A 13,700-nucleotide genomic window follows, 5' to 3' on the forward strand; every position below is an offset into this window, starting at 1 on the left:
ACTGTGAAGGCCATCTCTGAAGATCTTTCTTTGTCTAGAAGTCCAGTTTCTGATATTGATCTGGTCATACATGTATTGAATGGAGTTGGACCAGAATTCCGTGATATTTCAGTAGCGGTAAGAGCTCGTGATTCTGTTATCTCTTTCGTAGAGTTACAGGAAAAGTTAATGGCTCATGAACTTTATTTGAAGAAAATTGATTCTTCATATGTTACAACGCCAATCACTGCAAATAATGTTAGGCGAGGGCCATACTCTAGACAGAATGTTCAAACATCACAGGGCTTTTAGAATGACAGGTTTGCTACTTCAGGTGGTTCTCGGTTCTTGACTGAGACAAATTCACGATCTACAAAGGGAGCTGGTAATTCAAAAATCTTATGTCAAATTTGTGAACGGCCTGGTCACATTGCCAAACAATGCTTTCGAGCAAAAGATTTTTTCAAGGATCATTTTCCACAACCAAAGGCAAACAATGTTGTTGCCAATGATAGACAAAGCTAGGTCATGGATACAGGAGCTACGCATCATGTCACTAATGATTTGCAAAATCTCTCACTTCATGCTCCCTACGAAGGTCTTGATGAACTTCATTTAACAGATGGTACAGGTTTGAGAATTACACATGTTGGGTCTAAATCATTATCTTTTCCTTCGAAAACTTGTTTCTTAACTGAAGTTATATGTGTTCCTCGTTCAAAAGAGAATTTAATTTCTGTCTCTGCTTTTTGTCTAGCCAATAATGTTTCAATTGAATTCTTTTTTGATTGTTTCCTTGTCAAGGATCTGTCCACGGGGGAGATAATCACAAAGGGATGCATTAAGGATTCTCTGTATCGTCTCTCATCCATTTCGAAAGGTCGATCATCGTTTCCATTTGTAGCTCAGTCTTCTGTTCGTGAGTCTTCTTTTGTTTGGCATCAGCGTCTTGGTCATCCAGCTACCAGAATTAGTCGTTATGTTTTGTCTCAATTTCGTTTATCTGAGTCATTTAACAGCGTTGATTGTCATTCCTGTTTATGTAATAAAAGTCACAGACTTGCCTTTGGTGTTTCATCGCTTAAAAGTTCAAAACCATTAGAATTGTTATATTCTGATTTGTGGGGACCTACCCCTGTGCAATCCTTTTATGGATTTAAGTATTATTTGATTTTTGTCGACCATTTTTCAAAGTATATTTGGTTTTATCCTCTTAAGGCTAAATCGGATGTTGCTTCAATATTTCTAGCTTTCCAAAAGCTTGTTGAAAATATGTTTGGCACTAAAATTATATCTATTTATACAGATTGGGGGGGGGGGGGAGAGTATATTGCCTTAAGGAAAATGTTTCAAAACCATGGAATTTCTCATTTACAAACGCCTCCTCATACACCTCAGCATAATGGAGCTGCTGAGCGTCGTCATAGGCATGTAGTAGAAACTGGATTAACATTGTTGCAGTCAGCTTCTTTATCATTTGAATTTTGGACTTATGCTTTTCAAGTTGCTGTTTATCTCATAAATAGGCTGCCAACACCAGTGCTTAACATGTCTTCTCCTTTCTTTAAGCTTTTTCAACATTAACCTAATTATACTAAGCTTAGAATATCTGGCTGCCTCTGTTACCCGTATTTAAGGCCATATACTCGCAATAAATTTGAAGCTAAATCACAACCATGTATATTTTTGGGTTATTCTCTACACCAAAGTGCTTACCTCTGTTATGAACCACAAAGTCAGAAAGTTTATGTGTCTCGGCATGTTGTTTTTGTTGAAGGGAAATTTCCAGGTGAGCAATTTAAGAAGGCGAGTTTAGATATCAATACTTGGTATAATGTTCATGGGTCTTCTGTTGCTATTGACAATGAGAATTCTAGGTTTATAGGTGATAAAACGGAAGGGTCAGACGGTTCTAATTTTATCCCTTTCCATACGGCAGCATTTCAGCCTAGGGTTTCAAATGAAATATCACTTCAAAATTCCTCTGCTTCATCGTTCTCTAGTCCCTCAGTGTCTATTTCGACAAATTTGCCATTAGTCCAAACTGCGTCTTCGTTATCTCCTTCTTCTATTGAGTCCACAGAATCAATCGAAAGATCTTCTTCATCTTTTCCCATTGTTTCTGATCAATCAACTCCAAATGTTTCTGAGTCTCCTATTCGCACTCATCCTATGGTCACTAGGTCCCAGAACAATATTTTCAAACCAAAACGTCTAAACTCTGTTACAAAGTATCCTCTTCCTCTGTTTATAGAACCAACATGTGTATCTCAGGCACTAAAGATTCCAGAATGGCGGCAGGCAATGTCTTTTGAGTTTGATGCTTTAATGACTAACGGGACTTGGATCCTTGTTCCTCCTTGCAGTGGTCAGAATTTAATAGGATGCAAATGGGTTTTTCGTGTCAAGCAGAATCCGGATGGGTCGATTTCAAAGTACAAAGCGAGACTGGTGGCTAAAGGATATAATCAGCGTCCAGGAGTAGATTTCGATGAAACATTCAGTCCAGTTTCAAAGCCTGCCACAATTCGAATAATTTTGGCCCTTGCAGTCTCGAACAATTGGAGCATTTGTCAATTGGACGTTAATAATGCGTTCCTTCATGGACCTCTGCAAGAAACGATATTTATAAAACAACCCTCTGGCTTTGTTAATCCTGAAAAACCTACTTATGTATGCAAACTGGTGAAGGACTTGTATGGGCTTCATCAAGCTCCACGAGCCTGGTATCAAGCTTTGAAAGAATGTGCAATTCATTTTGGTTTTGAGCAGTCAAAGAGTGATAATTCTCTGTTTATTTTTCGAGGAGGGAAAGATATTTGTTATATTTTGGTTTATGTGGATGATTTGTTGTTAACTGGAAATTGCTCCAAGGTCATCCAGTTGTTTATTCAGAAATTGGCTATGCGATTCTCATTGAAGGAACCGCAGCAGTTAAGTTTGTTCTTGGGAATTGATATTCAGAAAACATCAGCTGGGTTGTTCCTTTCTCAGCACCATTATATCCGCAAGTTATTAACAGAAGCAAACATGGAAGGTTCCAAGCCAATATCCACACCGTTTGCAACTTCAACTGTTTTGTCCAAAAATACTTCCAAATCTCAGGAGGTCAATCCATCTGAATACAGAAAGGTGATAGGAGCTCTACAATATTTAACTTGGACAAGACCGGATATTTGCTTCTGTGTTAATCGTTTGTCTCAGTTCATGCAAAGTCCAACTGAACATCACTGGGATGCTCTTAAGAGGTTGTTACGTTATCTCAAAGCTACATTCGATTATGGAATATTAATAAGGCCTCAGTCTTCATTTGTATTTCATGCCTTCTCCGATGCGGATTGGGCTGGTGATTCCTCTGATAGGATCTCAACAACAGGTTACATATTATACCTTGGAACAGTCCCAATTTCGTGGACTTCTAGGAAGCAAAAAGCAGTAGCTCGCTCGTCGACGGAAGCTGAATATCGAGCTGTTGCATCCGCCGCTTCAGAGGTAATTTGGACTAGTTCGTTATTGTCTGAGATGGGAATTAATGTTCCACAGCCAGTGCTTTATTGTGATAATATATCAACTACGTATGCTTGTCATAATCCTGTTTATCACTCTCGGATGAAGCATATTGAGATTGATTTACATTTTGTCAGAGATCTTGTGCAAAAGAAACAGTTACGAATTGCTCATGTTTCGTCAAAAGATCAGTTAGCTGATCTTCTGATAAAACCTTTATCCAAGACTGTATTTGTCAAAAACCGGTTCAAGATTGGTGTTTGTAATCGAACCCCAATCTTGCGGGGGAGTAATAAGCCAACTGTATAGATAAGGCTTAGTAGTTGCATTTTGTTATAATTTGATATGTATTTAGCTGTGCTTTCATTTATCTCTTGCAACAGAATTATAGAGAGATAGTTGTGTATAAATATTAAACATAATGGAACAGTAAAGTATCTTTCTGCTTCCTATCTTTGTGCCACACTTTTATATACTAAAAAAAAGGATTATGATATATATTTTTCTCAACTGAATAAGAGAATCCGAAATTTATAAAATATGTAAATTTTATGGCCCAAATTGTTTTACATAATTCATTACTTATATTTCTTTTACATAAATAATTAATTACATGACTCTGTATTGCTATTCAAATTCGTTTTCATAAACAATTAATATTATTATTGAAACCAAATATGATATTAAATATTATAATAATATACTCTATTAATTAAAGTTATACACATTTGATTTAATGTTGGAGTAGTGGGTAATCCCACATCGGATAAATACAACTAAATAAAAAAGACGTATAATGTGAAGGGCGAACCAATCAAAATGGCTTAGGCCATTTTATATTAAAAGGAAAGCTCAGCTCATTATAAACCCAATATTAAATATATAATTGAATTTGATTTGATTAATGCCCTCTTAGGGCCCAAATTTTCAATATGATATGAAAGCTTGGGACCAGAATCTGCATGAGGGAAGTTTCAGTGTTGGGTCGTACCCTGATGGACCGTGTTGGGCCATCATATGCTTGTCTGAAGTTTCCGTGTTGGGTCGCACCCTGTTGGGCCATCATATGCTTGTGTGGAGGGGAGTGTTGGAGTATGTGGGTGTATGTGGGTAATCCCATGCCGGATAAATAAAAATAGCATATAATGTGAAGGTTGAACCAACCAAAATGGTTTAGGTCATTTTGTATCAAAAGGAAACCACAATTCATTATAAGTCTAATATTAAATATATAATTAAATTTGATTTGATTAATTTGTTCATGGCCGCAAATTCTTAACATTTAAACTTTTTTATTTCTGTCATTTGTCAATACTTGAAATACATGATCCTGTTAGATTATTAATTATTTTAAATTTAGTTTGGTAATATTTGGTTGGTTTTTTCATTATTTTGGAAAAGAAGAGGTTTTATTTATTTACCCGCTAAACCTCTCAATGACATAAATAAATGATTTATATAAATATAATATTATTTTACTTATTTACCTGTTTGTTTTTCAGATTTTAATTTTTTTAAAGTAAAAATTCATTATTTCTATCATTCAAAATAAATAAAGTATAGAATTTTAAATTTTATTTTCAAAATTGACAAAGTGTTAGTCAAGGGTAAATAATTTTGACTTCTGTCAAAATAAAAATAGAAGTTTAATTTCTGTTAAACACATTAAAATTTAAAAAACTGATATATTTTTAAAGAGGTGATCTAAAATACTTAATTCTATCGGTAGTAAACCAATTCTAGAACCTAATATGCTATCTTCCTTCTTTTTTTTAAGAAAAAAATTTGAAAAATTATCTAATGTGCTATTTGTAGTCCTAGTAACGAATAAATTAATAATAATATTATTATTATTTGTTGGATAAGACAGGAATATTACAGTTCACATATAGAAATATAAAAAAGTAAAAAAAAAAATACTACCGCAGATAAATATAATCCTAATTTATTTTTAAAATATTATTTATAATTATTATTATTATTTAATTTCTTAATATACTTCGAATTCAATTTGCATCCTTATCCAATACGCATCCTTATCCTACTTGTATATATGTTACTTTCGCCATAATATTTATCTTATTTAAAAAAAGAATTTGTTTTAAAATATTTATTACTTTTTTAAAGAATAATAATTTTTTTTCACGTTTACTCTTCGTATATAATCAATAATTATGATCTTAATTTAATAATTTTTTTAAAAATTAATATTAAATTAAGAGTAATATAAGTAATTTAATTGATAATTTATTTTAAATGACAAATTGAATAATTTTTTTAAAAGAAGTGAAGTTTCAATAAAATAAAAATAATATTATTTATTACAGAAAAAATATTTTTATAAAAATTAAATAAAAAATATAATTTAACAGTATTAATTAGTTTTTCTTAATCCTTCTATAACTCGAACTAATCTTGCATATATGGGACTCGGGGACTGCTAAGGAAAAAACAAAAGTGATCGTCTCTTCTAAATTCCTTACAGTTACCTCAAGTTGTCAACTAACCTCTCCTTCTCCATCTGAGCTACCATGTTCCTTCCCTAAACCCTCACTTTCCTTTTGTTTCCCGAGAAAACTATCCAAATTCGTCTCATCTACTCCTCTTATTCATTTATCCAATTTAATTTAGTTTAACAATCTATCTTCCATGGCGACTTCTAATAAGCCCCAGAGGTCTCTCGAAGAAATCGAAGACATAATTCTTCGCAAAATCCTGCTAATTTCCCTAACTGATTCTATGGTAACTGATTCTCGAATCGTCTACTTGGAGATGACTGCAGCTGAGATCCTTAGCGAAGGCAAAGACTTGAAGCTCAATCGCGACCTGGTGGAACGCGTGTTGATTGATCGGTTATCCGGTCAATTTCCCGGTGGCGAGCCTCCTTTTCAGTATCTCCTTGGCTGCTACTGCCGTGCGACGGAAGAGGAGAAGAAAATCGCTAATATGAAGGACAAAAATGTCAAATTGGAGCTGGATGTTTCAATCAAACAGGCGAAGAAGTTATTCGTTTCGTATTGTAGAATTCATTTAGGGAATCCAGATATGTTTCCTTTTAATTCTGATCCTAGAAAGTCTAATGTTTCACCGCTTTTGCCTCTCATTTTTGCGGCGGTGGATGAATTTAATAGCGGTGGAACCCAGCCGCCGCCTCGGAGGTTTTGGGATGATTTGTTTCTGGATGGAGATTATGATAGCTTGGACCCAATATTCAAAGGGCTTTTTGAGGATTTGAGAGGGAATGTCATAAAGGTGTCGGCTTTAGGGAATTTTCAACAGCCATTAAGGGCTTTGGCTTTTTTGCTTCGTTTTCCTGCGGGAGTTAAGGCTCTTGTCAGTCATCCATGGTGGATTCCTAAAGGGGCTTACTTGAATGGAAGAGTTATTGAAATGACTAGTATTTTGGGACCCTTTTTTCATGTTAGTGCTTTGCCTGATCACACTATTTTCAAGAGTGAACCAGACGTTGGGTGAGTACAATATTGATTTTTTTTTTTTTTCCTTTTTCTTTTTCTTTTGTGTAAGTTGTTTTTATATGTTTATGTTCATGCTTTTATGGGGGTTGCTTGATATTGAGTTAATTTAGGCTGTTGAGAAGTTGATATAGCATTATTTGGGAACTAAAGACAGGGAACACAGGAGAGAAGGATCTAATGAGATAGTAGTTTGTAACTCAAAAAAAAAAAAAAGTTTCTTCTTACAATTCAAGTTAATAAACCAATGATCTTGGCGATGCGCTTAGGTCTATCATTTCGAACATTTGAAGTTCTCTCCCCCTCCCTCTCTCCTGTTCTCTCTCAGCATTACAAGTTCAGATATAGAGGAGATTCTGATGTTGGGCACTTTTCTTGTGCTATTTCGAATCAATGTAACCTCAAAATTTTTGAGGTTTCTCAAGGGGTTGGAAAGAGGATCTTTTTTAGTCCTTAGATATATCTAATTAAGGCTTACAGCACATTGCTTCGGGCGTTCTTTAGCGCATAGTTTGAAGTTCTGTACTTCTGTTATTTGTTTCATCAGTTACTTTTTTTAGCTAAAGGGAATTTCTTAATAATCCTTTTCCAGGCAGCAGTGCTTCTCTGAAGCATCAACTCGTCGCCAATCTGATTTGTTATCTTCATTCACCACAATCAAGACTCTTATGAATAACTTATATGACGATCTAGAACAAGTTATTCTTACTCTCCTTAAAAACAGTGACGCCCGTGAAATTGTTCTTCAGTATCTTGCTGAGGTGATCAATAGAAACTCATCAAGAGCTCATATCCAGGTAGTTTACTCCCCAAATTCATGGAATTATTTATCTTGGTCAATAACAATACATATGAATTAACGTGATCTTGCTTTTTTTTTCTTTTCCTTTTGTGGTTTGGGGCTGGGGCCATCGGGGCAATTCTTCTGTAAAGGAAAAACTGGAGTATGCATAATGGTGCTCGGATTAACCATGTTCTGTCAAATTACTACAAATTATCTTTTTAAAATTTTTTCCCACCCACGGTGACATGTCTTCCATTATCCATTTGTTACAGGTTGATCCTATATCTTGTGCAAGTTCTGGCATGTTTGTTAATCTAAGTGCTGTCATGCTTCGACTCTGCGAACCTTTTTTAGATGCAAGTTTGACGAAAAGGGATAAAATTGATGCAAAATATGTGTTCTACAGTAACCGTTTGGAACTAAGGTGATGGATCACAAACATAGTTTAATTATTGTTTCTATGTTATTATTAATTATCTGGCTGTCCTAATCATTAATTTCCACTGATTTCCTACTGTAGGGGGTTGACAGCCTTACATGCATCATCAGAAGAAGTTTCTGAGTGGATTGATAAAGAGCATGGACAAATAGATGTCTCTATGCAATCGGGCAATAGTGAAAATCGCTTGCTTCAATCTCAAGAAGCCACCAGTTCTGGTAGCACTGCTGACAAGCCTACATCAAGTAGTGGTAAAAAGGTCAAATACACATTTATTTGTGAATGCTTCTTTATGACTGCAAGAGTGCTCAACTTAGGTCTGTTAAAAGCATTTTCAGACTTCAAGCATCTGGTCCAGGTAATCCGTGCTCTTTTATACCTGGGTAGACTTATACCACATCTGTGCTGTGTGTGCTTGTTATTTGTTTATGTTAGTTGATCCTCTCTCTGTCTTTCTCTGTGTGTGTGTGTGTGTGTGTGTGTGTGTGTGTGTGTGTAGACTAATGAATAATCATTACAGGACATTTCAAGATGTGAAGATACCCTCTCCACGCTAAGGGCCATGCAAGAGCAGGCACCTGCTCAACAACTGGAGTCGGATATCGCTCGCCTTGAGAAAGATTTAGAGTTGTATTCACAGGAAAAACTTTGCTACGAAGCTCAGATTTTAAGGGTAAATAATCTGCTTTCTCCAACACACACCCTCCTCCCCTCCTCTTTCTTCATTTTCTTTCCTTTTCTTCCCCCATGTCTACCCATTTATACATTCACACAGCATGTGCAAGGTTATGACTTCTTTAAATACTCTGTTCATTTTTAGTGCTTCTCACATGTGAAGTGGTAGTAGTTTTTGATCATGTCATCACAGAAGAGTATGGCATCAGTCGATCACTGTGTGATCAGTTGGCAGTGTGTGTATATTGCTTTCACCAACTTTGCAGAGATCAGATGGATGTTGCTACTTGATGGACTTACCTTCTTTCAGGAAATCATTGTTTTATGCGAACTCTTAAGCACTAACCGGAACTTTTTACAGGATGTTTGCCGTCCTTGTGCTTTGTCATTCTTTATCCTTGCTTTCATCCAAGCCCAAATTCTAGAATACTTCCACCCAAGATATTTTTACAAAAAGTCTACCTAACTCTAGAATTTTCCTTGTAATCTAGACCGTCCATTTTTGTAGGCAAATCTTAGCCGTACATTGAGGAGGTGGAAATGGCTATAAATACCACCCCTCACCTCATTTGTAAGCACCAAGCAATACCAAGCAATACCAAGCAATAACAACTTGAATATTAACTATACATTGTAGCTTTGTTACTTTTACCAACTTGAAATGTCAAGTTTAAATGGTTAATTTTTCTTTCTCATTTTGTTGATATTTACTTTCTTTCATTTCTAAAAGGATGAAGCATTTATTCAGCGTGCCCTTTCTTTCTACCGTTTACTGGTGGTTTGGTTGGTGGGTCTGGTTGGTGGATTTAAAATGCCCTTGCCACCAACATGCCCTATGGAATTTGCATCCTTGCCTGAACATTTTGTGGAAGATGCCATGGAATTGCTTATATTTGCTTCCCGGATTCCGAGAGCTTTGGATGGAGTCTTGTTGGTAGGTATTGTTCTAAAATACTTCATTGTGAATTACCCTACATACTTCTTCATATTGTTGATGTGTGTTCTTTTCCTATTATCTTTGCTTGGCAGGATGATTTTATGAATTTCATTATCATGTTCATGGCCAGTCCAACATATATTAGGAACCCTTATTTAAGAGCAAAGATGGTTGAAGTATTGAACTGCTGGATGCCTCGTAGAAGGTGATATGATTTCTGCATAATTGTTGCAAAATTTTCTTTGAATTTGGAAAACTGCCAGCATAGTTTATTCACTGCATCTGGTCATTGCATCTACAGTGGTTCATCAGCTACAGCTACATTGTTTGAAGGGCACCAATTGTCCCTTGAGTATCTTGTGAGGAACCTCTTGAAGCTTTATGTTGACATTGAGTTCACAGGTTCTCATACCCAGGTGATTTCCATAACATTTGAATTTCTGAGAGTTGATAGTTTGCAACATTAGGCTGGATGTGTACAGGTTTAATCCTTTGCAACTGGTTGACTGAATGAATTTTCTTAATGATATTGTTAAGCATTTACTCTATAAGTATTTTAATCCCAGATCAGGCACTTCATTTGTTGACTATTGTCTTGACAAATTAGCTAGAGAGTTGATGGTCATAGGGACTAGTTCACTTGATTTTTTCTTGCATAGCCATATGGACATGGTTTTATATTCTTTCATGAATATATGCTAAATAGATACTTTTTCTTGTCAACATCATATATTCATATGTACTTTTCCAATGTTTTGAGATTTTTAATTTTTTGTTTTTAAATTATGAAAATTATAAATAGTGTTATTTCTCAAGAAATAATAATTTGATGAAATTGAATTGCCTTCTGTTTATCCATTCATGAGGTTATTGATATGAATATTTGAGACCTTACTATTGAATGAGAGGCGAGGAGTGTCAGTTATAAACTTTTCCAAAATGATTGCTAAATGAGAAGTAGGAATTTTCTGTTGCTTTTACAACATCAATAGCTGGGTGTTTCATGCAGCTAAAAGCTAACCTGTCCGGATTTTCTTCCTTTGATCATGCTGCAGTTTAGGCTTTGTGAATCTGGAACATAGCTTTACCTTCTGGTATCCCTTGGTTTAGTAAATTGAGAATTTTGGAACCTTGGATGCAATGATCTGCTAGCCCTCATGATGAGCCTCTATTTTTGGTTCCTCAATTCATCCTTTTCTAACTGAACTATCAACTAATGCTTTGATCTGTATTCAATGCCAAAAATATTGGAAGTTTTCGGATTCGGTCTCTTTGGATTATAATGAGCCGTTTGTTTTGCATCTGTGCAGTTTTATGACAAGTTCAACATCCGACATAACATTGCTGAACTTCTCGAATACCTATGGCAGGTCCCAAGTCATCGAAATGCTTGGAGACAGGTAGAGTTACAAAGACTGAAAGCATCTACTTCATGTCTCTTTAGTAAACTGAAACATCTGCTCTCATTCCCTCCTCTTTCTCTCTCATATATTATTTTATGTCATTCCAGATTGCAAAGGAAGAGGAAAAGGGTGTCTATCTGAATTTCTTAAACTTCCTGATCAATGATAGCATCTATCTTCTTGATGAAAGTCTGAACAAAATTCTTGAACTTAAAGAGTTGGAAGCTGAGATGTCGAACACAGCAGAATGGGAGAGAAGACCAGCTCAAGAGAGGCAGGAGAGAACCCGTCTTTTCCACTCCCAAGAGAATGTCTGTATATGATCTCATAGAATTAATTTCTACTTTACATACAAATCTTTTAATAGTTGAAGTGTTAACTGCATAGCATTTATGGGTGGTTTAGATCATTCGGATTGATATGAAACTGGCAAATGAAGATGTGAGCATGCTAGCTTTTACATCAGAGCAAATTACAGCACCTTTCTTACTTCCTGAGATGGTACATGTTTTTTGGCTTCCAGCTTGCCTATATATGCTTGTTAGTAATCAGTGATTAAGTGGCTAAAATGTTATTTTCCTTTTCTGAACTTTTGCTGAATGTGTATAGCCTCTTCTTTACAGGTTGACAGAGTAGCCAGCATGCTCAATTACTTTTTGTTACAACTTGTGGGTCCCCAAAGAAAATCTCTAAGTCTTAAAGATCCTGAGAAGTATGAATTTCGTCCAAAGCAGTTGCTTAAGCAGGTTAGCATGAAGCTTTCACGTTCACTATTGAATATGCTGCTGATGCCGTTGTTCTGTGTGTGTGTGTGTGTGTGTGTGTGTGCATGCTTGCATACATGTTTATGCGCCAAAACAATTTCTTAAGCATTTTGGCATGTGGAAGCTCAAATTCATCAGCATGTTTGTATGTGAAGATCAAATTTATCGCAGTTGAGCTCTCCTCCATCTTTCATCAGATTCATTGTTGAGTGAAACAATTACAGTCACGTATCTTTTAATATCTTGTGTCAGTATGCAAGGGCAAGTGACTTTTTTATCTGGGTCAACTGAATTTTCTAAGGATTGGAATTCTAATTCTTATCAGCCTAACATTTTCAGTTTGCTATCTTTATCTCTCAAAGTAGATCACAATTATTTCAGAGCAGATTCTCATGTACATAAATAATGACGTGAAATCCTCTGTGAAGATGGTATCTTACTTTTTCTTTACTGATTTGAAGATTGTCGACATATATGTTCATCTAGCGAAGGGTGATACAGAAAACATTTTCCCATCTGCCATCTCAAAGGATGGCCGGTCATACAATGAGCAGGTAACCTAACTTGTTGCGACTCTTCTGCAAACTTCTTATTATATATATATATATATATATATATATATATTTAATTGGAATGCAGTGTTCATGAGAGTATGTAGGTATTGATTAAACATTGTCTGACACTATTTGTCTTCTCTAGTTATTTAATGCTGCAGCTGATGTCTTAAGAAGGATTGGGGAAGATGGGAGGGTTACACATGAATTCATTGAGCTCGGTAAAAGAGCCAAAGTTGCAGCGTCAGAGGCAATGGACACTGAAGCTGCGCTTGGAGAGATACCAGATGAATTCCTTGACCCCATTCAAGTATGTAGTGTGCTACTTTTTATCATTTTTATTTCTGAAAAGCATTATTGTAAATAGCTTGCTTTGGGGGAAATGAACCGAGTTATTATAATAATACCAATAATGATGTCATGTTTATTATTTTTATTTTTTTCTTTTCTTTTGCAGTACACTCTAATGAAGGATCCGGTCATCTTACCTTCTTCAAGAATAACAGTTGACAGGCCTGTAATTCAAAGGCATCTTCTCAGTGATGCGGTGTGTTTTCTACTTTTTCCATTATGTAATTTTATCAAACCCTACATTTTTGTTTGAAATTTCTAATTGATATAAGCTGAACTACAGACTGATCCATTCAATCGATCCCATCTCACTGCGGACATGTTGATTCCAAATATCGAGTTAAAGGCAAGAATTGACGAGTTCATTAGGTCCCAAGAATTAAAAAGGCACGGGGATGACTTCAGTATGCAAAGCTCTAAAGCAACAATTCAAAGAACAACTGGGGAAATGTTAATTGATTAGGGCAGTAGGCATTGCTGTAGATTCTTGGATTCGTGATGGCGAAATGTGTTCTTATATTTTGGGAAAGACCGGGAAGATTTACAGAATCAAATTGTGGCAAGTTGGTTGTAGCTGTGACCGCTTGTGCATTTATTATCTTATTGTAAGAATTATAGGCAAGAAATTCCATTTATATTTTATTATCTGATTGTAACAATTATAGGAAAGAAACTCCACTCCATTTACATTATTTATACAAGTTCACGACAGCTTTGACTTTGATGTCTTCCCGTTTCTGCTTCAAAATGTAAAAAAATGCATAAACAATGTGTCCAGATGGGAACTTCAAATTGCATTACCATCACTAAGACCTAACTTCGAAGAACTCTTCG

At 35.6% G+C, this 13,700-nt stretch overlaps 1 protein-coding gene across 2 annotated transcripts; it reads left to right on the top strand.

Annotated features, from left to right (window-relative positions):
* The first annotated feature begins 5,914 nt into the window (after window positions 1-5,914).
* LOC105644122 (U-box domain-containing protein) lies at window positions 5,915-13,590 on the top strand. Of its 2 annotated transcripts, none has more exons than XM_089720384.1 (16): window positions 5,915-6,956; window positions 7,552-7,756; window positions 8,016-8,167; window positions 8,264-8,540; window positions 8,703-8,855; window positions 9,588-9,791; window positions 9,887-9,999; window positions 10,096-10,210; window positions 11,105-11,194; window positions 11,305-11,508; window positions 11,603-11,737; window positions 11,821-11,943; window positions 12,423-12,515; window positions 12,661-12,825; window positions 12,973-13,062; window positions 13,150-13,590. In XM_089720384.1, exons 1-16 carry the CDS (start codon window positions 6,136-6,138, stop codon window positions 13,327-13,329), a joined length of 3,120 nt encoding a protein of 1,039 aa, XP_089576510.1. In that variant the 5' UTR covers window positions 5,915-6,135; the 3' UTR covers window positions 13,330-13,590. The 2 variants fall into 2 exon arrangements, with proteins under 2 accessions (XP_089576510.1, XP_012084776.1); XM_012229386.4 differs by having other exon boundaries at window positions 5,916-6,956; window positions 11,603-11,698.
* The last annotated feature ends 110 nt before the right edge of the window (window positions 13,591-13,700 follow it).

Source organism: Jatropha curcas, chromosome 4, assembly GCF_041381405.1.
Source record: "Jatropha curcas cultivar XTBG-Jc1 chromosome 4, XTBG_Jcur_1.0, whole genome shotgun sequence".
NCBI classification, from domain to species: Eukaryota; Viridiplantae; Streptophyta; class Magnoliopsida; order Malpighiales; family Euphorbiaceae; genus Jatropha; species Jatropha curcas.

Coding starts and splice junctions, on each gene's coding strand:
- LOC105644122 (XM_089720384.1), top strand. CDS start 6,136: ATGGCGACTTCTAATAAGCCCCAGAGGTCTCTCGAAGAAATCGAAGAC. Junction 11,509..11,602: donor TTTTCCACTCCCAAGAGAAT/GTCTGTATATGA, acceptor TGGGTGGTTTAG/ATCATTCGGATTGATATGAA. Junction 12,826..12,972: donor AATTCCTTGACCCCATTCAA/GTATGTAGTGTG, acceptor TTTCTTTTGCAG/TACACTCTAATGAAGGATCC.